Source organism: Oculina patagonica, chromosome 9, assembly GCF_052425735.1.
Source record: "Oculina patagonica isolate OP01 chromosome 9, crgOcupat, whole genome shotgun sequence".
In the NCBI taxonomy this organism is placed as follows: Eukaryota; Metazoa; Cnidaria; class Anthozoa; order Scleractinia; family Oculinidae; genus Oculina; species Oculina patagonica.
In genome coordinates, this window is record NC_135766.1 from 19280873 (window position 1) to 19304240 (window position 23368).

The window sequence follows — 23368 nt, forward strand, 5'->3', positions numbered from 1 at the left end:
TCTTTTCTTTCTCCATTACCACCATGTTGATTTTGTGACCACGTTTCGTTGTTTCCCTGATTAGTTCCAGCTTGCTACCTGATTTTTTTTTAATCCGACCGCCCGACCCAAAATTACGAAACGCATTCGACGGTAAACGGAGAAATAAATGGGGACGGCTTTAGAATACTACTGGTACCCCTTTGGGATTATGACAAGAAGTCCCTGGGGACTGGGAGGGAAAGGGATGGAAAGGGGACTCCGATATGAAAGGGATCGCATCCGGAGGTAATCCGCGATGTATTAGAATTGCATCGTACCGGGCAAGGAGAGAACTAGTTTATTATGACTGGGGAAGAGCGTCGGTAACGATAAGCAATGTGGCTATCCGATCCCTAAGATTTAATCAAAACAGACTTTACTTTTTACTTATTATTAACACGTCTTTTTGAAATGGTAATAGTACCGCTCTTCGAGGTCATTCGAGCACGCGCCATTCCCCGATTATGAGAAACTCCTACATCCCGAGTCATATCTGTGTGACCGCTTTTTGCCGGTTTTGGTAAACAGCCCAACTGTAGCGTCCAGCTTAAGTTCAAGCTTTGCTGATTAGTGATAATAAAATGCCCAGGGACACTTGGAGTAAATTAATTAAAGTAGCTGAGGCCAATGATAACTCAGTCAGGAAATTCGATAAAACGGGAACGTTAACTTAGATTCCTGAATTGACTGACAGCGTGTGTGTGTGTAATCCAAAGTTGACCTTTACTCTTGTAGCCTAAAGTGGCTTGTTTCATATTCATAATTCTAAGAATTCAGCTCAGTGTGATTAACGCTTTCTGCGAATCGACTTAAGATAAATAATGCATTAAAATTAACGGACTTTAAAATGGCCATGGAGCATTACCAAAGATTGTTTTCAATCCTTCGAAGATGCTTGTGACTTATGTCGATACAGTCAGTTGTAAAATGTGTTTACATATTTCTTATTTCAAACTTAGCATCTGGAATATATGATGTCCACCTTAAATTATTTACAAAATTGTCTATGTATTCAATTATACTTCCGCATAAATTTAATGCTTTGTGAAGCCACATGTCACGACATTGAAACCAAAGATGGCGTCGCCTGAAGCGCTTGGCGAAACAGTCTCGGCGTCTCAAGAAAACATTTCTCCTCATTTGGACGAGCTATTGAAAGATGTCGCCAAAGAATTAAGCGGTGAAGAACTCACCAATGTAGTAGCGTCGATAAAGAGCACCTTTAAGGGAAATTTTGAAAATCAGCAAGATCAAGATTTGTATTCATGCCTTCAACTGTTTGCTAATCAAGGACTTCTGTCTGACCAGAATCTTACTCTGCTGGAGAGGTTTGTTGCGTGCAAGTCATCAAAGAAGAAAGATATAAAGCAAAGAATTGAAAGCTACAAACTAGGCCGTCAATTGGAGGTTACGCCAAGGCAGGAAATAATTAAAGGTAGAGACACTGACTTGCACGCGGTTTTGACTAAGCTAGCCGGGAAGCAGCCCATCGTGAATTTGTATGGATCTGGTGGCCTAGGAAAGACAACACTAGGAAAAGAAATTTGCCTGAAGTGGTCAGGAAAGTCAGTTTCTGTCGACTTAAGGGGGGTAACGGAGATGAAAGACGTTTACTTTCACATTATGCTGGCACTAGACACCCAAAGAACAATTATAAAATATGACGAAAATCCAGTCATTGAACAGCTAGAAAAGTTGAAGGAGGAAAGTCGAGGTGACGTCTTATTACTGCTCGATAATGTAGACCAGTTCTCTGGTGGAGATGATGATCTTGCCAGGAGCCTGAACGCCAAGTTGATCAGCTTTCTTCTAAGACTGGTTGACGATGACAAGGGCAACGACAAGGACAAGAATATGAAGGGCAATGAAGTAGACACAAGGTTGAAGGTACTGCTGATATCGAGAACACGTTTCTTCGGGCTTAAACCTGATGAACACAACTGCTATGAGCTCAAGGCTTTGGATGAAGGATTTTCTGAAGAGATTCTTCAACAAACAGGTGGGCTTCCCAGCATGGGAGCTAATCACATGAAGAAACTGGTGGAACTGTGTAAAGGAAAGCCACTTTTTCTAAATGGTATAGCAGCCATTCTTAGACAAAGAGTAGCCACTGCTGAAAAGGTCCTTGAAATGGTTGAAGAAGAGCTAGTGACATTGAAATCAAAAGAAGAGGAAGTTTCATCAGAAGATCATGAAACCCATGAAAGAGAAGCATGGGACAGTCTTAGTGAAATGCTTGATGAAGGGCAATTATCCTGCTTGAGAAAGATGTTCTTTTTACTTCCAAGCAACAACCTTAGAAACTCCGCAGTGGCAATGTCACTATTTTGCCGTCCATTCTCGGAAGAAGTTGCTGCTTCTGTTCTTGCTGCAGAACCATCTGAAGCAGTCATCCTTCTAGAGGGCTTGAGGAGTAGCAAGATTTTAACTGCTGATTCTGAGGCGAAAGAGCTCCTTTACGATATGCATCCCTTGATGAGAAGCTATCTGAGAAGTGTTGGAAATAGCCCTGTTTTTAAACAAGCCTACACAAAAGCCAAAGATAGATTCTGTAAGCTTTACATGACGAAGATGAAGGACATCGCTGCAATGCTAGACATAGACTATGTTAGTGCTTTTGAGTACTTTGACCATGACAAGGCTAACCTTGAGCTTGCTTTGGACATTTCCTTTAAGTCGGATTACCTGCATGTCTCAAAAGAATTTCACAAAGATATCATGGTATGTCATCTGATACAAGCCATGCTCGAAGACAGCCGGCAAATAAGAAGGATTTACAAATCGTGGGCAGAAGCGACAGAGGAAGACGGAAAGGAAGGTAAGGGTAATTACGCTTCATTTGTCTGTAGAAAACGCACCAGCATTAGGTTTCTTTGACAGAATAATGCACATAAGTTAAACTAAGAATGAAAATAGCGGCGTACAACAACAAAATAAAAAAACGAAAAAAGAAACAATAAAAAAATGCCATATGCCTGACATTTGGGATTCGAGGCGTAAAACGGAGACAACAAGCATAAAAACGAACTCTGCTTCGATTAACATTGAACGCACAAAGGCATAAATGTTTAAACTTGAGACTGGGTAGAAATTGCATCACCGATAAGGGATTGGTTTCTTCATTGCAGGTTGTCGCTTATTTGATCGCGCTCCTATTTCAGTGAAGAAACGCACTGTGAGATTAAATTGTCCGTGCACCAAGAGCACAGTGAAAATAAAAATAAATAAATGAATAAATAAATAAATATTTTAATTGGCCACTCCCCCAACGAGGCGTTTCAGGGCCAATGTGAACGAACACTGAAGCCATATTGGCATAAGGAGCACAAGGATCCTGCAGGCCATGCTCAAATTCAGAATCCGAAGGATTCAAAGGCAATTAACCCACTTGTCCATCGCACCTTCCACAAGTTCATACTGAGTGCAATAAAACCCGACTTAATTATTTGTCCCGTCTGAAATAATTTCGGTTCAAAAAAGTATTTTAAAATGCCAGACACCGACAAAAAGAAATCTGTAGGTTCGCGTGCCCCCACTCCCCCCTTTCCTTACCTCCCGTTCACAAAATGTTTTAAAAAGAAGCAAAGCCTTGCCTAAAGACTAAAATAAAGAGCGTTAGTAGTTTACAACTGCCTAGGATATATTTTTTATACACCTCCCACTAATTGTGGCTGAACGAAACTAGTATTTTAATTGGTTTATAATAAAACACACCATGGCAAAGTGGCATAAGTTATCCTTTTTTATTTTAGGGTCTCTATTCCGTGCCGAAATGAGATGCTTCGAGGCGTTGCAAGTTCTTGAACTCCAAGGATGGGATAAAGCAATGGAAGTCTTGAAATTGGCAGAGGATTCACTGAAGATGGTTTACACGAATTTGAAAGAAAGCGAGCTGTATAGACTTGCTCGGAGTACATACCTGTATGCTGAAGGTGAAATATTCTACAGGAAAGGAAGTGTACCAAGAGCGCTTAAAAGTTTGTTTCTGTCTTTAGAAATAATGGAAGACCTCCTGGAGAGCCACACAAGCACAACAAAATGCTTAAATGCAATTGGAAATTGCTACAATAAGCTTGGAAATCATGGAGAGGCCTTAAAGTTTTACACAAGAGCTTATGAAATGAGGAAAGAGCTCTCAGGCTCGAAGAATCATCTTGATTTGCCATTTTACAAGGGACAGATTGGCACTGCTTACGAGGGACAAAAACAATATGACAAGGCCATCAAATGCTACCAAGAGGCCCTTGAGCTCTCTAAGGAACTGAAACTTTCTGGAATTTTACGCTTAGCACTGTTTCACAGAAACATCGCCAATGCCTACGCTTGGAAAGGGGAATTTAAGAGAGCTTACAAGCCAGCAATGGATGCCTACGAGATAAGAAAAGACATCTTGGGAGACCATCCCGACACGGCCAGGAGTGCATTTCAAGTGGGACAGATCTGTAGGAGTATGGGGGAACTTGATGAAGCTGAAGAGTTTTTGGCCGAGGCGTGGAGAATTGAGAAATCCTTAGAGCATGGAAACCACAGTGCAGTAAGAGACAGGATTGTACAGAGCTACACGTTCATGCTAAGAGGCGACAGGAAGAAAGAGTTCCAGAAAGAGGCTTTGGAGTTTTATCAACATTTGTGGATGGACGAAAAAGAATTCTCCTTTGCAAACAAAAGCATCATCGACGAAATCATCACACTGCTTAGTGAATTTGGAGACAGGAAAATGATTAAGAAGTATGAGAAGGAAGCTTTGCAGTTTTATGAAATGGCTTGGAATTCTCCAGACCTGCAACAACTCCCGCCCCACCAGAGGGAAGAGATTTTGCAGAACATCTTACATCTATGTAAGGCGCTTCGTGAGAAGGAACTACTCAAGAAATATCAAGGCGAGCAACTTCAATTTTTTGAACAGCAATGGGAAGAGAATAAAGAGATGACAACTCAAGACAAGATAGACATCCTCCATACGCTGCAAAACCTAGCTAGGAGCCAGGGTGATGAAAGAAAGAGAGAGAAATATAAGAGGCTGTACGAGGTAAGAAATGCTGATTGTTATGCATCAAGAACTTGACAATGTTGAGTAAAATTAAATGGAACAGTGTTATAAGTGTGTTGAGATCAGAACGAAACACATCTTAAATAGAAAATTAATTTATATTATAAAGAAAGAGAAGAAATATAAAATATATTAATTTTTAGTTTATATCAGGGCCATAGCCAGACTTTTGACGTAGACGAGGCAAACGTTAGCGGGGTCTGGAAAGAACATTAGTTTGATATGTAGAAGCACGGGGACACTGTTTTTTAGCATTTTTCAATTCGAGATATTTCTTCAGAAAAAGCAATCAGGTTCATTATTTTCCCACCTAAGCGCTTTTTTTTTTTTAAAAAAAAATGCTTAAAATCTAGACGAGGCAAGTGCCTCGTCTTGCCTCTTGCTATAGTCACGGCCCTGTTTATATACTGAAGTACGGTGGAACCATAGTAGGAAAAAGCGCGTGGAAGACAACCAAAGCACTTGCGATTTTGTCTTGGCCTGACTGCTGAAAAAGAAGTATAATTCGTACTAGAAATGATTATTATTATTATTATTACTAGTTTGATTGGTTACAGCACATTGCCAACTTATTTTATTATAGCTTCGTAAAGGTATAGCCGTAGCAGCGGAAGACAGCAGTGGAAATCCCTAATGTAACTGAATAATCGCTCAACCCTACTCATATCAGTGTCTATCGGTGTCACAGCACGTGCAGTCAGATTTAGCTAAGATATTTCTCATAAAAATTATTTTTCATTTTCAGAAGCATTTGCGATACCCAACAGAATCATACATATTGCTTGTAATTTGAACCATCATGATGGAGGAATTTCCACTGCTGTCTTTGCTAGGGTTTTACATTTACCAAGCTATAGTAATAAGTGAGTTAAATTTTTTCCAATATTTTAGGAAACCAAGAGAGGATCATGTTTTCAGCAGTCGATTCAGGTCGAGCGTCTCTCAGGTAAATTACATTTTGTGCACCATGTGTGATAACCTCACTTTGATAAATGCGTCAAGCTAGAAGGACCTGCTTCACACTTTTGTGATAGCACAAGTGCAACCGCAACGATGTTCATACTTGCAATCAGCACAAGCACGAGACGACCTACGTAACACGTAGCCACAGAGCTAGTTCAGAAATTCTGATGGACATTGCATGATCATGAGGTGCCACGTCAAAGAGCAACTCTTGTGCTGGTGCTTATCTGGTGCCGGTTCCCACACGAGCTTTCTTCGTTCTTATGCTCATGCATGCCCGTGCTCCTTGATAAATATTATTTTATATAATAGTGAACTGCAATTTCGATGTATTTGATTTATTCACTTTTTTAGCGTGTTTGCTTTTGCCAGCAAGTTTTCTGCGGCACCCAACGGAGCACTTCGCTAAATATTTATAATCAATTCTTTACGTCTTAAAGGGTCTAACGTCATACCAAGTGCCAGAGCAGCGGTTGGTGACAGTGGTGGTGGAAAAAGTGGCAGAATTGTCCACACACCCGAGTCAAAAGAACGATTTCAAGTTCTGGGAGAAACCAAGACAGGCGCATCAGAGGAAACATCGACGAACAAGTATGTACCGGTACCTCATTGAAGAAATAACTAAAAATTACACACGGTTGAATCTTATGTATAGCCACTTTTTTTAAGTGCCCCAGGTTGTTTTTATCCCCTGAAATGGTCACCTCTATAGATAAGGCTTATCAGTGTGATCATTGTATAGGCTAATATGATTTACCTACCCACCTAACGCAGGACTGATCGAATAGAATTTAAACTGTTCTGTTATATTTTACTGTATATCATGTATATCTTTCTTGTCATAGGCGTGGTGTAAGCCAAGATGGAGCCTTGCGCGACCCGGATGAAGGTAATCCTGGTATCCAATTTCCTCTAAAACAGGTTAGCAACTTTTTCTTAACGTGAAACAAGAAAGGCAGTGTAGCTGTTCACCTTTGGGAAAGAAAAATAAAAAAAACCCGAACAATTTTGTTATAGGTACATTAAAAATCGTTTGACATTTAAAAAGACACCTTATTTAAAACTTCTGATTCAATTCTTAAAAGGTGATAAACTGCAAACAGTCCAACCACCACTTACAGATCTTTCTGTAACGAGTTCCTTTCTACAACGGAAACCACGGGCACATTTATACATGTTAAATGGTTGTTACCTTCAGTTACCTTCCTAACAGAGCTAGACGTCTTTCTATAACGACAAGCAATTGCAAGTTCTGCCCCCTGTTGTTGAAGAGAGATTCAACTATAAGTAGCATAGGTGTTTGAAATCCGGAAACTCGCAAGCGTATACGTGTACCTTATGCAGTTGACCAATTTGCTTTACATACGAATCGATAGTAACTGTTAACTAACAGAAAATATGGTCAATTAGTAACATAAGGTTCTTCCTCTGGTTTATAGGAAGGGCCAGAAAAACATGAGCATTACGCACAAAAGAAGGAGGAAGGTGATAACAGAATCGAGATTATGTTATGCTTAACCTTAGTGTGTGACAATGCGGTCCATTGTGCTTAGAACCTATCCCGTTTTGTTTACAAGTGGCTGAGATTTCTTAACTGAATAGTTACTTCTGAGTTTACTTCTGAATTGTAAGGAAAGATAGACAAGGAACACCTAGTCTTATCAGTCAAAGTAACGCTGCCACTAAAAAGCTAAATAACACTTGTTGCCTATTTTGGTAAAACGTTCGAGACATGTTGTTTTTCTCAAACATTATATACCATTTGTATCTCTTTCTGCACCCAAAGGTGTCATGTCAAAAAACGTAAAGGAAAGCAAACTATGGAAGACAACCAAATCTGGAACTGCCACAATTACCAGTGCAGGTGGTGTGGTAACAGTGGAGGGTGTCCAGCTCATGTGTCCCCCTGGCGCTGTTGACAATCCCGTGTCCATAAAGATTACAACAGAGGACCCTGTAAAGTATTATGGTCTGGTAGTGCAAAGAGGATTGGAAAATGACGTCAGGTTTGCTGCACCAATCGTTAACCTTCAACCAAATGGCCACTTGTTTAAGAAACCTGTCAAATTAACAACCAAGATTAAGATTAAGGAAGGGGATGTCAGGTGCCAGGACGTTCTTGTTTTGCATGGAACAGAAGCAAGAGACGGAAAGATCTCCTGGCAGGACGTTAGTCAAAAGTCCATCATCAATGTGGCAAAGAAAGAAGTAAGCATCGAAATTGAACGATTCTCATTCATTGCGAACTTGTGGACATTGACTCGGATTCGTAGCAAAGAGATTGTTTCGCGCCTGAACTTGTCGCCATTCAGTTATACAATGTCAGTTTTGTTTAAAGAGAACTCATCTGATCATGAACTTGCACTCCTGTTCATGAGTCAAGACATCTTCCATGAACCATATTACAAAGAAGACGATGCCTCGGCATTGGTGCAACTGAGAAACGACGGATTCAAAATTCTGCGTTCCGCTGACGGGCCGACAGACAAGCGTATCTACAACAGTGAAAGTCTTCAGGTTTCTGTTCGTCTTGGGGAGGACTACAAACTGGCTAACAATCAACAGAGCAGTGATGTCACGGTAGAATCCCAGGTTTGGTGGAGCACCGGACATGCAATCCGACTTCCACTGGAAGCGATTAAAGATGTTAGAATCCTTTGTGGAAGGATCGGTGTACAAGGGCAGCACGGACACACAAGCGAATACCAGTTCTGCGAGCAAGGTAAGTACAAGATAAAAATACGAATCATGTCATAACGTTTCTTTCTTTTACTTATTGATGGTTATAATAACAAGAAGTGTATGGTGAAATGGTTCCCTGTAAACCTGGATCCTAAATTGGTTGTTTCTGGTACCGGTCCGGTACGGATAAAAACGAGACCTGCTAAACAGCAGAAACAGTTTTGGATTCGCGTTGATCCGTACCGGACCGGTTCCAAAACGGTCCCTTTTACACAGAAGGCATATTTTCCAACCGAATCCTTTTGGAACCGTTTGGAACTGGTCCCGTATAAACATAGCCTTACTCTAAAGTTCGAAACCAAAACTGACGATTACGTTTTTGGCTGCGGTCAATCATCACTGGGGTCAAACAGGAACAAACAAAATGTATCTAGATCTACCAATCACAACCGACAGGTGTGACCGTTTGGACATGTTGAAGTGAACAATTCAACTGCTTGCCCTGGTTCGTGTTTCAGTGAAAGGCGAAGTACGATAAAAAGAAGACAGGTTGTAAAAACGTGATATCAATTGACTTATCTACATCTTTTTACAGATCTACGGGGTTATGTCAAGCGCCTACTTGGGGTAGAGGGTGCCATTTTCAACCTTCAACCCATCGCACAAAAACTTGGGACGCCCGAAGAGACAACCAATCAAGTCATGAAGTCGTGGAGGAATGAGGATGAACAACTGGAGCTATTGCTGCAACCCTGGATAAAGGACACTGGTGAGACCCGAGATCTTGATGATCTAAGGAAGGCGCTTGAGGACTTAAAAGGAGAAGGTAAGTTGCCTCTTTTACTGGGAACTTCTTTAGTGCTTTTAATAGCCTGATCACGCAAGAATCAAGCGTAACAGACATCTGCTTGCTTACTCAGGCTATGCTTAAAAGGAAATACGATAGGGGGAAACCGCGGTAAATTAAGAAAAGAACTGACATCCCCCTTCCACTCAAACCCCAAGTTTCAAATACCTTTCATCGTCATCATCCTTATCATCATCATCATCATCATCATCATCATCATCATCAAACTCATCATCATACAAATTACCTCTTTTCTCTTTTCTCTTCACGCCAGTAGGCGCATAAGGCAGTTTCAAATACCTTTTTTTTTAAAATCCAAACGACACCACTTAGCAAACATAAAAAAATCGATGTATAAAACTGTTATAAATCCCCTAAAAGGAACCTCTCAGTACACGACTCACCCCCCCCCCCCCCCCCAAGGAAAATTAAGATAGATATAAATTCCCAAACTACTGATTGAAATCGCCCATTATATTTTTACTGTTTCTAGACTACAAAGTGAAGCAAAGAGGCCAGATGCACATCAGAAATTTGCGGGAACTTGCAGTCAAGATCTCGAACTTGAAAATCGAGAATGCTGAGTTGATGCAGTATTTCACTGGTAAAATTAAAACACTTTGCAAATCGGTGTTAGGAGATTGTTGCATCGAGTTGAAGAATTCTGTTGAGGACGTGGAAAGGGCAGCCTCATCAGAAGACCATGTAAATTATCTAGAGGTTCATCAGAGAATATCTCAGGAAACTGCCTCAAAATATCAACAGATGTGTTCCTCGTCTACAGAATCGATCGTCAAGAATTTCCTAGGTATTGTTCCCCACCTCATTCAAGACATAAAAGCAATTTTCCGCGATGAGATCGTGCCAGATGTGCAAAATGGTTTGAAAGGGCTGCACAACGAAACCTTGGAACAACTAGTGTCTAACGTTCGAGAAGCCGAACGAAACAACAAAATCCGACAACTGGTATGTGAGGTGTGCAAGATTCTCGAGGAGTTATGTGTGAAGAACTGTGACAGCCAACACTCCACTAATCTGATTCACAAGTGGGGCAGTAGTCTAGGTGTTTTGCCCATGCTGGACTTTCTAAAGCCACTTCTTCCAGGGATGTCCGCAGGATGTTCGGTTGCACAAGAGGTTGGAATTGTTTGCGTGTCGCATACGAGACATCATGTCAGATATTGTAGAAGTCGACGAAGTCTTCATGCGCGATGTTTTCGACGTTTCGTCCAGCCTAATACGTTTTGCCAAGTTTGATCCAGCCAAATTGGTGAGATTTGAATTGACCGACTCAACCAAAAATTCAGTGAGATGCAAAAGCGAAGGTGTAAAGTATGACAGTCATAATGACACATTTTCTGAGTTACTCTTCCTGCGGAAAGAAGGGAAAGAAGAACTACTGCTCCATGCAGTTGCATGTGTTTATGTCAAAGGGTTACCCTGCAGAATAGGAGCATTCCAGTCCGTGATCATGCTTCCTGCATTTGTGGAAGCAGCTTTTGACAGTTGCATGGCTGGTAAGATTCCTGACGTCGCTCATAATGTCACCGTGACAAAGGTGGAAGTTAAAGATTCACAAAAAATTCAGGTTGTCCTCTGTTCAACACAAAAGGAAAAACTCTCAATGTTGCTAGACCACCTCAAAAGAGAACTGCGAGACATGGAGGACTGGAAAGGGTCACAGGTCACCCAGTGTCCCCTCACGATGCGTACCTTTTCCGTTAAGCCAGGAACAGTTGTATATCTTCGTCTGGCTTACAAGTGGGAATCTGAGGCAGTTCTCCTTGAGAGTGAGGACTTTGTGCCTCATGCTAATTCCTCCGCAGAAAGCGCTTGCACACCAGAAGTACGATTTGAGGGTAAGCTCCTTTTTTTGTAGTTGAGCTTGTTGCAATAGTCCTTATGCATCTTACCGTCAGAGCTGCTAGTTTCACCACTAAGGCCCACTTTCGAAGTGCAAACTTGTGAATTTATCATGAACGAACTCCAAATTAGCGATATTTACATAAAATATTTTCACGAAGATGGAAGAGTTGAATGAATAATTTGCGTAGACGAGGCTTGGTGCAAATGACGTTATCGAGCATAAGTCCTATTTAGCGAAAAAGTCGTTTTAAAACTCCAAAACAGTCTTACTAATAGTTGATGTTTTTATATTGTCCTTGCTTGTATGCTTCACTTGGTTATCGTGCGTTTACTCTTTCAAGGTCTGAGAGGCTCTATAAAGCCTGAAGAAGCAGCTCTTTCATTATTGACTTCTGATGGTGGCCATTCTCCTATGGAGCCTTTCGTCTCGCAACGGATACAGACACACACCCAAATACAGTGTGGGAAAATAGGTAATAACATGTAGTTTCTCGTTCATTTGCGTGCAATGAGCTGCGCGCAAAACTTAATGGGTGGGTTATAATAAGCAATAAGTGGTGCTCTAATGAGAGCAAGTAATGTCATCCCTCACCATTTTGATAATCTTGTTTCAGAGTATCACTTCCATCAGACTTATGTGACAGGTCACAATTGTATGGTAGGGGACCAAGGCACTATGAACACACAGACATCCACAATTAATCAGCGGTAATATTTCCTTCATTTGCACTCAAACGTGTTGCGCGCGCAGTTCTCACGAATACTGTTTCCGCCAAATGTCTCAAATTTGCGAAGTACTCCATTTTCAAACTAAAATTGAGACATACTAAGTGAGGTTGGATTTTTTAGTTTAACTTCTACGTGCAGTTCTCTGTACTTTTTTATAGTCATCAGCGGTATGCAGTTCTTTACTTGCATACGAGCCTGTCGTGTTTCACTCTGCGGAATGCTTATTTCCTCTAATTGCACACGTCTGTAGCTTACTTAGTCAGCGGCTTTCATATTTTCTTCTCTTGCACACAAGCATGTAGTTGGTAACAGGGGGACGTAAATTTTGTTTACCAAGAAAATGATTGACAAATGATTACTTGATTGTTTTCAGTTCTCTTCAACAAGGACCTAGTTCTGCGCCACTCAGAAGCATAACAGATGATACAAGCAAACACGAATCAACCTCTTATGGAAGATAAAAGACTCATAGCAATGCGACAGGATAGTTAGCTCATTTCTGACCTAGTCGCTAAGAAGCAAAACTGTTTGAAAAAAAACAGCCAAATCGGTCGGATGGAAGTGTTCCCACGGCTCTGGCAGAAAATGTCCGCTTGGTTTTAAGGTGGTGGCAAACGAGGACACAATGTTGCGGACACATCCCTGTTTTCCCGTGCGCGCAACATTTGCTGCGGACACAAAATTTGTGTCCGAGACAAAAAAATTTTCTCACTTTTATCAGGAACACTGCAATCTTAAAGCACAATTATAGGCAAAGCATCAAACTAGGTGAACTTTTTAATCGCAACAAATACTCGTTCCTTTTACAATTTCTAAAAATCCCCTGTCAAGCGGACAACTGATGATAATAATAAAACAGTAAACCTGTGAACAAGTGCTTGATGTAACACAAAATTCTCCCGTCCAACATTAAAAGAGAATTTCGTATTTTGAGCTTAGGACTTGTCATCTCTGCTTGGAAAGGCACGCTCCGTCTGGTTTTCTTCTCGCTTGTGTTGCGTGACAAACTTTGTCACGAACTCTGCTAAAAATGTCAACTGCACTTTACAACCGCTGCCATGTGATCCACGCCACAGCTCAGTTCTACGACTTCACCGGGCAGTTCAACCTGGAAATTCAAGAACAAGTTAAAGGTTTTTTTTTTTAAAAAAATAATAATAATAAAATTAAACAAGCAAACAAACAAACAAAAAAGCCGCCCTCGGCGTAAACCTTAGGTTCGATTTCTGCCACCGTTTTCTTTATTGAAATACAGTAAAAGCAACGTGAAAATCTATCACCTTCCCCTCCCCACCAATTATAAACAAGTACTACTTGTATTCGTCGAGTCCGCGGTTTTCGTGCAGGACGTTGCTAAGCAACACGACGTTTCATCACTGAGACATGCTGACGTGCCTGTTTACGGAGTACCGTGAGTACTAGCACGAGTTTGACTGAAAACAAGATCTCGACTTTCCTTGAGTGCTTAAACAAACAGTTGCCAAACAAAAAGCACTCTCTTCCCGACTAAAAGGAAGAATTTAGCTGAAAGGAAATACCTACTCAGGCACTTAAATAAAGTTATTCACTCATTCTAGTCGTTCGTTTAAACCTACCTTCTTTGGAATCCACTGATCATCTTTTGAGCCAAGGCCGAGTTTTCCAAAGGACCCCCTCCCCCAGGTATACAGTGCACCTGAATCTGTGAGCAGAGGCGAGATGTTTTTAAAAAGCTCATAAAAACGACACCAAACAGGCCTATTCGCATAGTTAAACCAACATTCTTGTTGGTGATCACTATAGTTGATTGATTTGGTCGTATATTTTACTGTGTACATATCGGATGTAGGTTCAAGTAAGCCATGCATCGATCTATAATACTGTACTCGCTTTACGCTTTAAGGCCTGGCCAAACGGAGACGTAAAAAGACGAAAGTTACTTGCGACAGCACTTGCGTTGACTTGCGATGACTTGCATTCACTTTGATCGGGATCATATTTTACGCAAGTCGGCGCAAGTATTCACCGTTTGGCCACCGAACGCAAGTCAACGCAAGTTTTGCTGTTTACTTCAAGCAATGAATGGCAAGTTCGTTTGGCCAGCCAACGCAAGTCTGTACTCAAGTTTAACTTGCGATTACTTACGTTATCAGGCATTATATAACTATATAAATGCATGACTTTGAGTTACTGAATCGAGTTTTCGCACTGGCACTACAGGATCCGCTTACCTCCGTCATAAAAACGGTATACACATGCGCATTTAACTGCACATCAGCATGCCGTCGTTTATAAATAAATTTTTAAACAACTCATTCAATTCTCCATGCAAACTTCGCTTCACTCAAAAGTATGCATGTGCAGATAAAATGAAGTGCATGCCGTATCATACGAGAAAGCCCGGTTGCATGAGCCAAAGATGGCCTTTTAAAGGGACCGTGTCACGGATTTTAGCCAAACTTAGGCATAGGAAATGACCACCAAATTCGTTTAAATAAATAAAATAACATCTTAAAACAGTGAAGGAATATTTAAATAACACACCAAATGCAAAACAAGGTACGGATGGCCAAAAGTGACGAAGATTGAAACGGATTGCGATATGGGTTTTTGAAAAGTGATCCGGCGGAACAGTTTTCAAAGTTAATCTTGTTTGCTTGTAACTTTAAATTATAACGCCGGGAAACACATTTGGCTGCAGTGAAGCTATGGTTTTGTCATTTAGAATCATAAAATTAATTTCTTTGCAAACATTTAGTTTCATAGCGGGTGTTTGGCAAAATTTAATAACATAAAATTAACTTAGCCGTGACATAGTCCCTTTAACACCCCTTTTGTTGTTTCTGCATTACTAACAGACTTTCAGAATGTCTAGCTCATTGTTCGAAATTTCATCCCAATCTTTGTTCCTGTGTGGTTTCTCACCGCCTGTTTGGTGGTTTTCTACCTTATATATAGTATGCGAACTGGTCCTTTTAATTAAGGATTCCTTCGGTTGTGAAGGTAATTATGTAATGCCTAACAAATGAGTTTTTTTAAAGTATACCTTGGGTCAGCTTTCAACCATTCAATGTCGTATACAAAGGTTAAGGTTACTATTTTAAGCGGTTACTAATTTTAGCGATTTTAGCGAGTTGGGCTAAAATTGCTAAATTAAGTGCTCACTTAAATTTGTCTCGGTCATATTTACACTGTAATACACGTAAAACTTAAGTATCTCCCCTCCCATCCCAAAGGGAAGCAAAATAAGCATAGTCGACTTGAAAAATTCTTTTCAAAATAGATGCCGGTAACTTTGTTCTCTCTGGCAATGCAAATGTTCGTTCAATTTCAACTGGGTTTGTTCTTTTACTGAATATTTATTTCCATCTTAGCCGTATGTTCATTAAAAATAGTAAAATTAGTATAGCCGCTAAAAGTAGTAACCTTAAGGTACAAACCTGTAACCACAGCAGTGTTGTCTGGGCCGCAAGTCACACAGGTGACAGCTTCATCGATGCGAGAAAACTCTTGGATATTTCTTGGTGTCTTTGAAAAGGAAACGTCTCGACCATGCCCAAGAACACCATAACCCCAACTGTAAAGTTCTCCAGTGACTGCAGTCATGAAACGAAAAAAACAAACCAAACCAATAACATGTACCTTCTTGTTATACTTATTTTCGCGAGAACTTAATTTCGCGAAAATGGAAAGGATATATTTTGCCGGACTTAAATTTCGCGATTTGGCCAAAAAAATACGTTGAAAGTAACTTAACTTCGAGAAAATTGTTAAATGAAAATACTGGTCTGCATTAACAAAGCAAGTCTCAAAATTGGCACAACTGGTTTTAATTTTCCCCAGTAATAGTTTCCAATGACACTGAACAAAATCATATAACAAAACGATACTTAAAACAGTTTGACATGTTCCTTTGTAACAAAGTAGAGCTAGTTTGACGACTGTACCAAGATAATTATGTAGTAAACTGACGGCAATGTTGATTAATCATAATGAATTATATGGTAGGGTATAAAATATTGCGTCGTTATTTTTCGCGAGAACTTTTTTTCGCGGGTAGATTTCGCGATTAAAATTAAATTAAAAAGAAAGTTAAGTCCCGCGAAAATCTAACCAATCAAATTGACCATTTGAAAATCCCCCTGTTATAGGAAAGAAAACGGTTGATTTGATTACCTAGATTTGTAAATTTCATTTATTAAAATAAAATCATGTCCCTAGATCCACCTTTTAAGAGAGACAAGAGGCTCATGGGACGTGAATGGCGTCAATCTCTTCACCAGAGCCCACTCTTTACTTAAAGTCCGTGGGTTCTGGGAAAGAGGTTGTATACCTGCCAACTCTCACGCCTTAGGCATGACTCTTACGCCTGCAAGTTAAAAACTTCGATCTCACGCTTACGAACCAATTTCTAACGCCTTGTTTAACAGCCCTCGAGGTTTGTCTTTTCCAAAAATATGAGTTATTACAGCCATAAATGGAACACTTTCCAAAAGTATGTGAACTCAAACCAATGTAAGAAACGAAAACTCCGTGTAAAATTAAGTAAATGACGATACTTTCCCCAAAATCTCAGAGTTTTGACAAGAAAAGCATTGGGAACGAGGTTGTGTTTAGCAAAACACGTCCACGCACTGGGATCGGGATATGTTGTTGGAACGTCTTCAGAAAACTTCGGACGTGGTCGTATTGTCTTCGAAAATCCTGGCACTCTCAGAATAAAAATCTAAAGCCTTTGAGCTAGAAAAAGTTGGCAGGTATAAGATTGGTCAAATCTCTTCTGCATCCCTAAATGTTTCGTTCCCCCCCCTAGGGAAAACAATGTTGCCATGGGACTAACAATTTATCGTGGGGCAAGTTCAGTGTTCCCGCATGTAGTGCCCCTAGGTAACCACCTCTCGTGACTGTACCAAATTTTAGCCCCGTTTAGCACCTACAGTGTACTATTATAATTAAGAAGTTGTCACGTCAGACAGCCTGCGGAATGGCTGCCACCTTTGAGGTGTCACGCAGCACGCCAAGAACAACAATGTCACGTTTAACACAATTTACCCACCAGTGAGAACAACACAGAACGAACCACCAGCCGCCACTTGTGCGATCTTAGGAAGGTTATTAAGTAATGAAGCTCTTGTGGGGACTGCAAACTAGGTGAAAAAAAAAAAAAGAATTTCAATGAGGGAGCTTTCTTTGTAAGAACAGCTGAACTCCATTTATATGGACATCATTGGAACCACAAAGATTGTCAGCACTAGCTTTTTAACTAAGAAAAGAGTTTCAAACTTGTGAACTAGAGACCAATCCTTTGCCCGCCATAACGAGGCGATCATGCCAAAACGCAGACCCTGCAGACAGCAGAGTGCAGACGTATACTTTTTTTAACTAGTTCTTACACTTACTTTTAAGTTCGGCAGCGATCAATCACGTTAAGTACAGAGCAAAATAGTAAATACGAAAAGTCGAGTTTTGCTGGATGTCAATCACCTCCGCCTTTTTTCCGAAAATGCAAAAACAACAACACTCGGTACGCTCCAAACGTAAGAATGTGTATTTGAACATTCTATGTTAGGTAGAATACATCCTACACATTCGACGAGTACTGATCAGAGAATTCTTCCTTCTTGTTATATTTGTAACAGTAGTTCTTTAATTGGTAGACATTTTAAATTTTCTATTTCGACCAGTTTTCTTTCATAGTTCTGTTATTCTATTTTACTGTTCAGATACGTACTTGTTCTTCTTCACTATCAATAGCCAGCTGACCATATTCGTTGTTTCCCCAAGAAAATACTTCTCCTTCGTCTAAGTATGAAACGATACAAATACAATAATACTGTAACGATAATATTGATGTCAGGAAAGCAGGCAGGTTTTTCATCCATTGTTAAATTGCATTTGCCGGAAACTACACGCAAATCCCCAGGGAAAATAATATCAGTCTACTTTCTTATGCTAATGTCCAGAAGGCATAAAAGATGCGAAAAGGTCCATACATCCATGCAATTGTGAGAATGGTAGCATGGGTGACTCAAACATCAAATACCAAATATCAAACATCAAATGTCAAATATCGTATACCAAATATATCAAATATTGATAATGTCAGGGTCAAAAATCAAATATCGAATATAAAATATAAAATCTAATTTGTTTTGTAAGATCAGCTTTAAATTCTCTAATATAAGGTTTTCATAAAAGCCTAATTATCACTCTGTGGAGATTTTGGTTTTACAATTGACCAAGAAGTTTAGAGAATGAGGTCCTTCAGTGCCTTTCTGTGACTGGTCATTACTCATTAAATACAACGTATGTAAGGTAAAGAAGGGAGTAATAGACAGTATTTTCATTACATGTACCTGACAAAGCTAAACAGCAATCTGCTGAAGTAGCAACTTGTTTTATTCTAACATCCTTCACTCCTCCTTGAAGCAGTGTAAAAGTTGCCTCATCTTTGAAATGACCTAAACCTAAGCAAGCAAGAAAGGAAAGTTAAACTTTTCTAACATATCCATGACATCAGCACAACAACCTGATGAACATTTATTTAGTATTTTAATCCAGAAACTTTTCAATACAATATAATTATGTATTACAGTCAATAAAATCAATCAATCAATCAATCAATCAATCAATCATGATCAATTCCTTACTTGCTTGACAAATTAATCAATGCCTTTGGAAAAACTAATTTTGTAATGGCTTTCATTGATCACACTCATTTTGTTTTGAAGCAGTGTTAATGATTTTGAAAAGTTATAAACTATAAGCTAAAATCTGGTTAGAATCTTTAAAAAGTCTTATTGAATAAATATTTTCTTTGTCTGCTAACTGTATTATTTGAAGCATTTGACTGTGGCATTTCCCAAATTTCACAGAACCTTTTGTATAAGTTAGAAGTGGAACCTGGGCACAAGTTACTTGGTCACCCCCAGGCTATGTACACAGGCTTACCAGTCTGTCCATCAGCACCCCAGCCACAGGACACCACTTTGCCTTCATTAGACAACAGAAGGGTGTGGTCTAAACCACATGCTATCTGTAGATAATAATGTAGGACTGCTGTTTAGTACTACTTGTAACTTAGAAAACAGTTGGAAAACCTAGCATTGAGGTAAAAATTCATATGTGTACTGCTGTGCTAGTCACCTCATGCAACAGAAATTGGCCTGCTTACAGTGCAATCCAATTTCTCAATCCTGGATTTCTTGATAAGTTGAACCAAAAATTATTTCCCTTAGATAGTTCCACCCGCAATTTCTCAAACTTCCGATTTCTCAAACCCGTCTTGGAGGTTCAAGAAATCAGTATTTAGCTGCAACTCACTGAGCCTTATGGGTGCCATATAGAGCAGTTTTCAATTGAGTGTCGTAAAACCAAAACCAAAGTAATTACTCTGGCCAATCACAAAACAAAGGACACAGACAATCCAGTGAACCAATCAAAACTCGAAGCAAATACATGTAGCTGGCACGAAGCGCAGAAAAACGTGCGCGAGCGAGTCACAATTGGTTTTGGTTTTAATTCTGATTGGCTGAGAAAGTGGCGCGTAGTAATGCAAAACCAAAGCAAACGCAATTTACTTTCGACACTCAAGTGAAAACCGCTCTAACTGTACAAAGTACAGAATCCTGATTTATTTGTTAAAGGTTATAAAATGACAAGCACACCTGTTTGGTCTTGCCTGCAAAACTTTGTATCTTTGTAAATTGTTTGATGGATCTTGCAGTCATGTTTCCAACACCACACTGTCCATAAAAGTTTCCCCCACAAGTCAAAACTGCAAAAATTAATGGATATGTAACAAATCTGCTGAGATTTATAAGGCCAACATAACACAACATCAAACATTTTTTATCTTATGACACTATTGGTACATCTGTAAGTTTGCTTCACCCATGGTTGTGCTCTCAAATTTTTGTCCTGGGGGTTGTCTTTAAGATTTGTGCCAATTGAGGAATTTTTGTCGATGTATTCAAAATCAATTGTCCAAAATAAAACTTCCATATATGTAATTATTATTAATAATAAATTGTCTTTCTCTGATTCAGTGCAGTTAAAAATATGATTAAAAATCTGTACCTTCGCCATCCTCCATCAATATTGCAGAGTGTGATCTTCCACAGGAAATCTGCTGAACTTTTCCTGACAGAGTTGTTATCAAGTGGGGGTCAACAATGGCTGGACCTGATTCGTTGTCTTGTAAAGAAGATGAAAGAACCAACAAAAGCCAAGTTATTTAAATGCAAAATAGCATAGAGACTTAAGAGTCATGGAACCATATGAAGATGACAATAAACTTGTTTTTTGTCAGGTTGTCACCCTCTAGCTAGCTCCTAAATAGGGGCAGATACAATAGAAAAAATCTTGTTGGAATAATGAAATTAAAGTGAATTATAAATTGAGGTATTCTCGTGATAAGGATCATTTACACCATTAGTTTTCTACTGGGACTTTGAAAACTGGCCAATTAATAGGGGCTGGTCACTTAATGGGTGGCTGCTTAATAGAGATTTGACTGTAGTTAGACAAGTTTTTAATCTAATGGCTTCACCACCAAAGGGAACAAAACATTTTAAACAAAGACTGTTCAAAGTGTTACTCAGTATCATGGTAAAGTAGGCGGGTATGGAGCAGTGCAGTGCAGTACCGTGCATGTGTATGGTATCTAGACACAAAGTTTTGGGGCCACTAAAAATGAAGGCATCATGTACAGCAAAGCATCATTTGAAAACTATCCAGAAGTTACTGTAGGCCTAACACTTAATTATAAATAAAATTAATATTATAATTTTAAAAAATTAACCAATCTCTCATACAGTCATGTATCAAACCCAAGAGTACATGTAAATAGTTGCTTGCTGTTACTTGCTGACTGCAATCGTTACTAAAGTTGATTGACTGGTGGTTATTTTGACTGATGACTTATCTGTTATGTACGCTTCTGTATTACCTTGCCTATTGCTACATTGCAGCTTTCTTCCTAGCTGTGAAAATGAATTCAAACCAGTCGTCCATAGGCTGCAACTGTTTGCCTCAGCTGCTATGGTGAAACCATACCCACAGCCTATGTGGGAAACCTGTGTTATTACAGGTACCACAGTACAAGATTGTGATTAATTAATTATCTATTAAATAAATATTTTAAAATTTATATTGATTGGAGAGAAACTAATTTTATTTAACAATATGTCACATGAAGTTAAGGCAGATCTCCATTCAGTTAACTGTTGATTGGAAACTACAGGAGATTGTATATTTTTGCAAAAAAGCATCATGTCACTGATACAGTATGTGTAAATATAAACTTGTAGGTGATACATTAATATTAATACTGGGACAGTACTTAAAATATTCACAACTTCCCACAGTTTTGTTTACAACATTTCTGAATTGACTGAGTCAGAGAATAAACAGACTGTATGTTTTCATGTACAATCCATGGCATACTGTGATTGACATGCCCAGGATCTGGTAGCTGTTAGTACCGGCAATCAATATTTAGAAATTTGTAGTCTTACTGTCAGATCGCTGAAGATTTAAAAAAAAAGGCTGGGGATTGCAAAGTTAAAAAATGTTCTGAAAAAATACAATCATCACGTATAGCAAAGAGTATTTATTCAATGACATTTTAACTAATAATAAAAAAAGAAAAACAGGCAGAGGAGGATGACACTCAGGTATAAAACATGAACTGAAAAATTACTAACTGTACAACTTGTATGTATTTTTAATTAAATGTGTACTTACTTCACCAGGAACAGGAAGTTTGATTGGTACAAGACTACATTCCTGGGTACCAGTCCCTAGCTGTCCACCATCCCCAGCTCCCCAGACATAGGCTACAGAGGAAAACTGGGACAAAGAACCTGAATAAGAAATAAAAGATACTATAATTAACACATGGAGTTGGGGTGTTTGTCAAAAGAATAGCACAACCCTGGCCAGAACTTAATACCCTGACTGCTCTATCCCAAGTCTAGCATAAGGCCATCATTCCACCCCATTATTTTACAGAAACCAACACACTACATGTATGTGGACTAACCTTTATTTCTTAGTTCACTGAACACCACTACAGAATGTTTCAGCCATTTCGGTGATCTGCTGATCAGTTGACGACACGCAAAGCTCATTGGATGTCAAAATCTCTTTATCCAGGGTGTAAATAATCTCATCATCAATAAACACAGTCTGTAACAATATTATTCCATTTATACTCTTTCACTGAAAGGAGAAAGTAAGCCTTCAAAGACAGAATGTAAGCTTATAATAAATATTATTAAAAACTAGCAATGGTATATTACAATTCCTGAGTTTTGATTGGTTAACAGCAATGGGATATAAGCTCATATATCAATGGACCACAAATATGGTTGGTGCACTTGAACAGCTGGGGTGCTCGAAATATTGCAATTTTTTGCCCCAGTGGGTGTTTTTAATAAAACAATTATTCAACTTGCGCTTGTTGGATATGAGATAGTTATAGTCAACAAGGCACGTAAAAATATCTACCATCTCATGTCCAACACACGCTCACTTGGAATAATTGTTAATTATCAGCTATACACATGTAAATATACATGTATGCCATAAGCAGAAATTTTGTGAATTCATAACCTACATCCACAAGCAAACGTGATATAAATATGCACTACTTAATGCACCAGTCTTTTTTAATATTTGACATTCCCAAAAATTGTTTGCTGTTGTTATTGTTAACAGCTCTCAGTGTTTTTCGCACACAATTAACAGTCAACCACAGACACTACATGAATCTCTGTTAAAAATCAGAATAGAATTAAAATTCAACCTGGCGGATTTTGCCGTGAAAAAGTATAGGCTGATCGCAAGCCATAATATCCACAGAACAGCCTTTTTAAAACTCAGTGAAGATACGACTGAGCAACAGAAATTTATCGGTTGGCTTTTGCAATTTTAAATCGTCAATCAGCTGTCAGATGAACAAACACACGTGCAGATGCGATTGAGATCGAAATTGCGTAATATTCAATTGATGCACACACGTTAGCCGTCAATGTCAGTACTGTTACCTACTACTGCTACTTACCTTGTAGTTAAGCTTACCATTCTGATCTTACTTAAAGAGGAGCATGCTTTAATAGAACAAAATTATCGCAAAATTGATTAAAACTCCGACAAACGCTCGCTGAAACGATTTCTGTCAGGCGTTCCTCGCCACACTGCCCAAAGAGAACTGTGGTCATGATGAC

General features: G+C 39.3%; 2 protein-coding genes across 2 annotated transcripts; one reads left to right on the plus strand and one right to left on the minus strand.

Moving 5' to 3' along the window:
• The first annotated feature begins 1083 nt into the window (after nt 1-1083).
• On the plus strand, nt 1084-12878 carry LOC144666316 (uncharacterized). The gene is given in 13 exon segments (XM_078527713.1): nt 1084-2839; nt 3774-5050; nt 5963-6017; nt 6475-6625; nt 6880-6955; nt 7474-7519; nt 7821-8756; nt 9312-9542; nt 10057-10655; nt 10657-11422; nt 11771-11902; nt 12044-12137; nt 12532-12878. Coding segments are annotated over 13 exon segments (6192 nt in total). The 5' UTR covers nt 1084-1098; the 3' UTR covers nt 12620-12878.
• A 76-nt stretch (nt 12879-12954) lies between these two features.
• LOC144666367 (RCC1-like G exchanging factor-like protein) lies at nt 12955-23320 on the minus strand. Its single transcript, XM_078527791.1, has 13 exons — nt 23206-23320; nt 22183-22361; nt 21885-22003; nt 21088-21214; nt 20217-20333; nt 19805-19914; nt 19089-19173; nt 18494-18604; nt 17869-17939; nt 17194-17284; nt 15578-15733; nt 13754-13839; nt 12955-13266 (listed from the first exon to the last, which is right to left on the minus strand). Exons 2-13 carry the CDS (start codon nt 22268-22270, stop codon nt 13192-13194), a joined length of 1236 nt encoding a protein of 411 aa, XP_078383917.1. The 5' UTR covers nt 22271-22361; nt 23206-23320; the 3' UTR covers nt 12955-13191.
• Nucleotides 23321-23368: the final 48 nt, after the last annotated feature.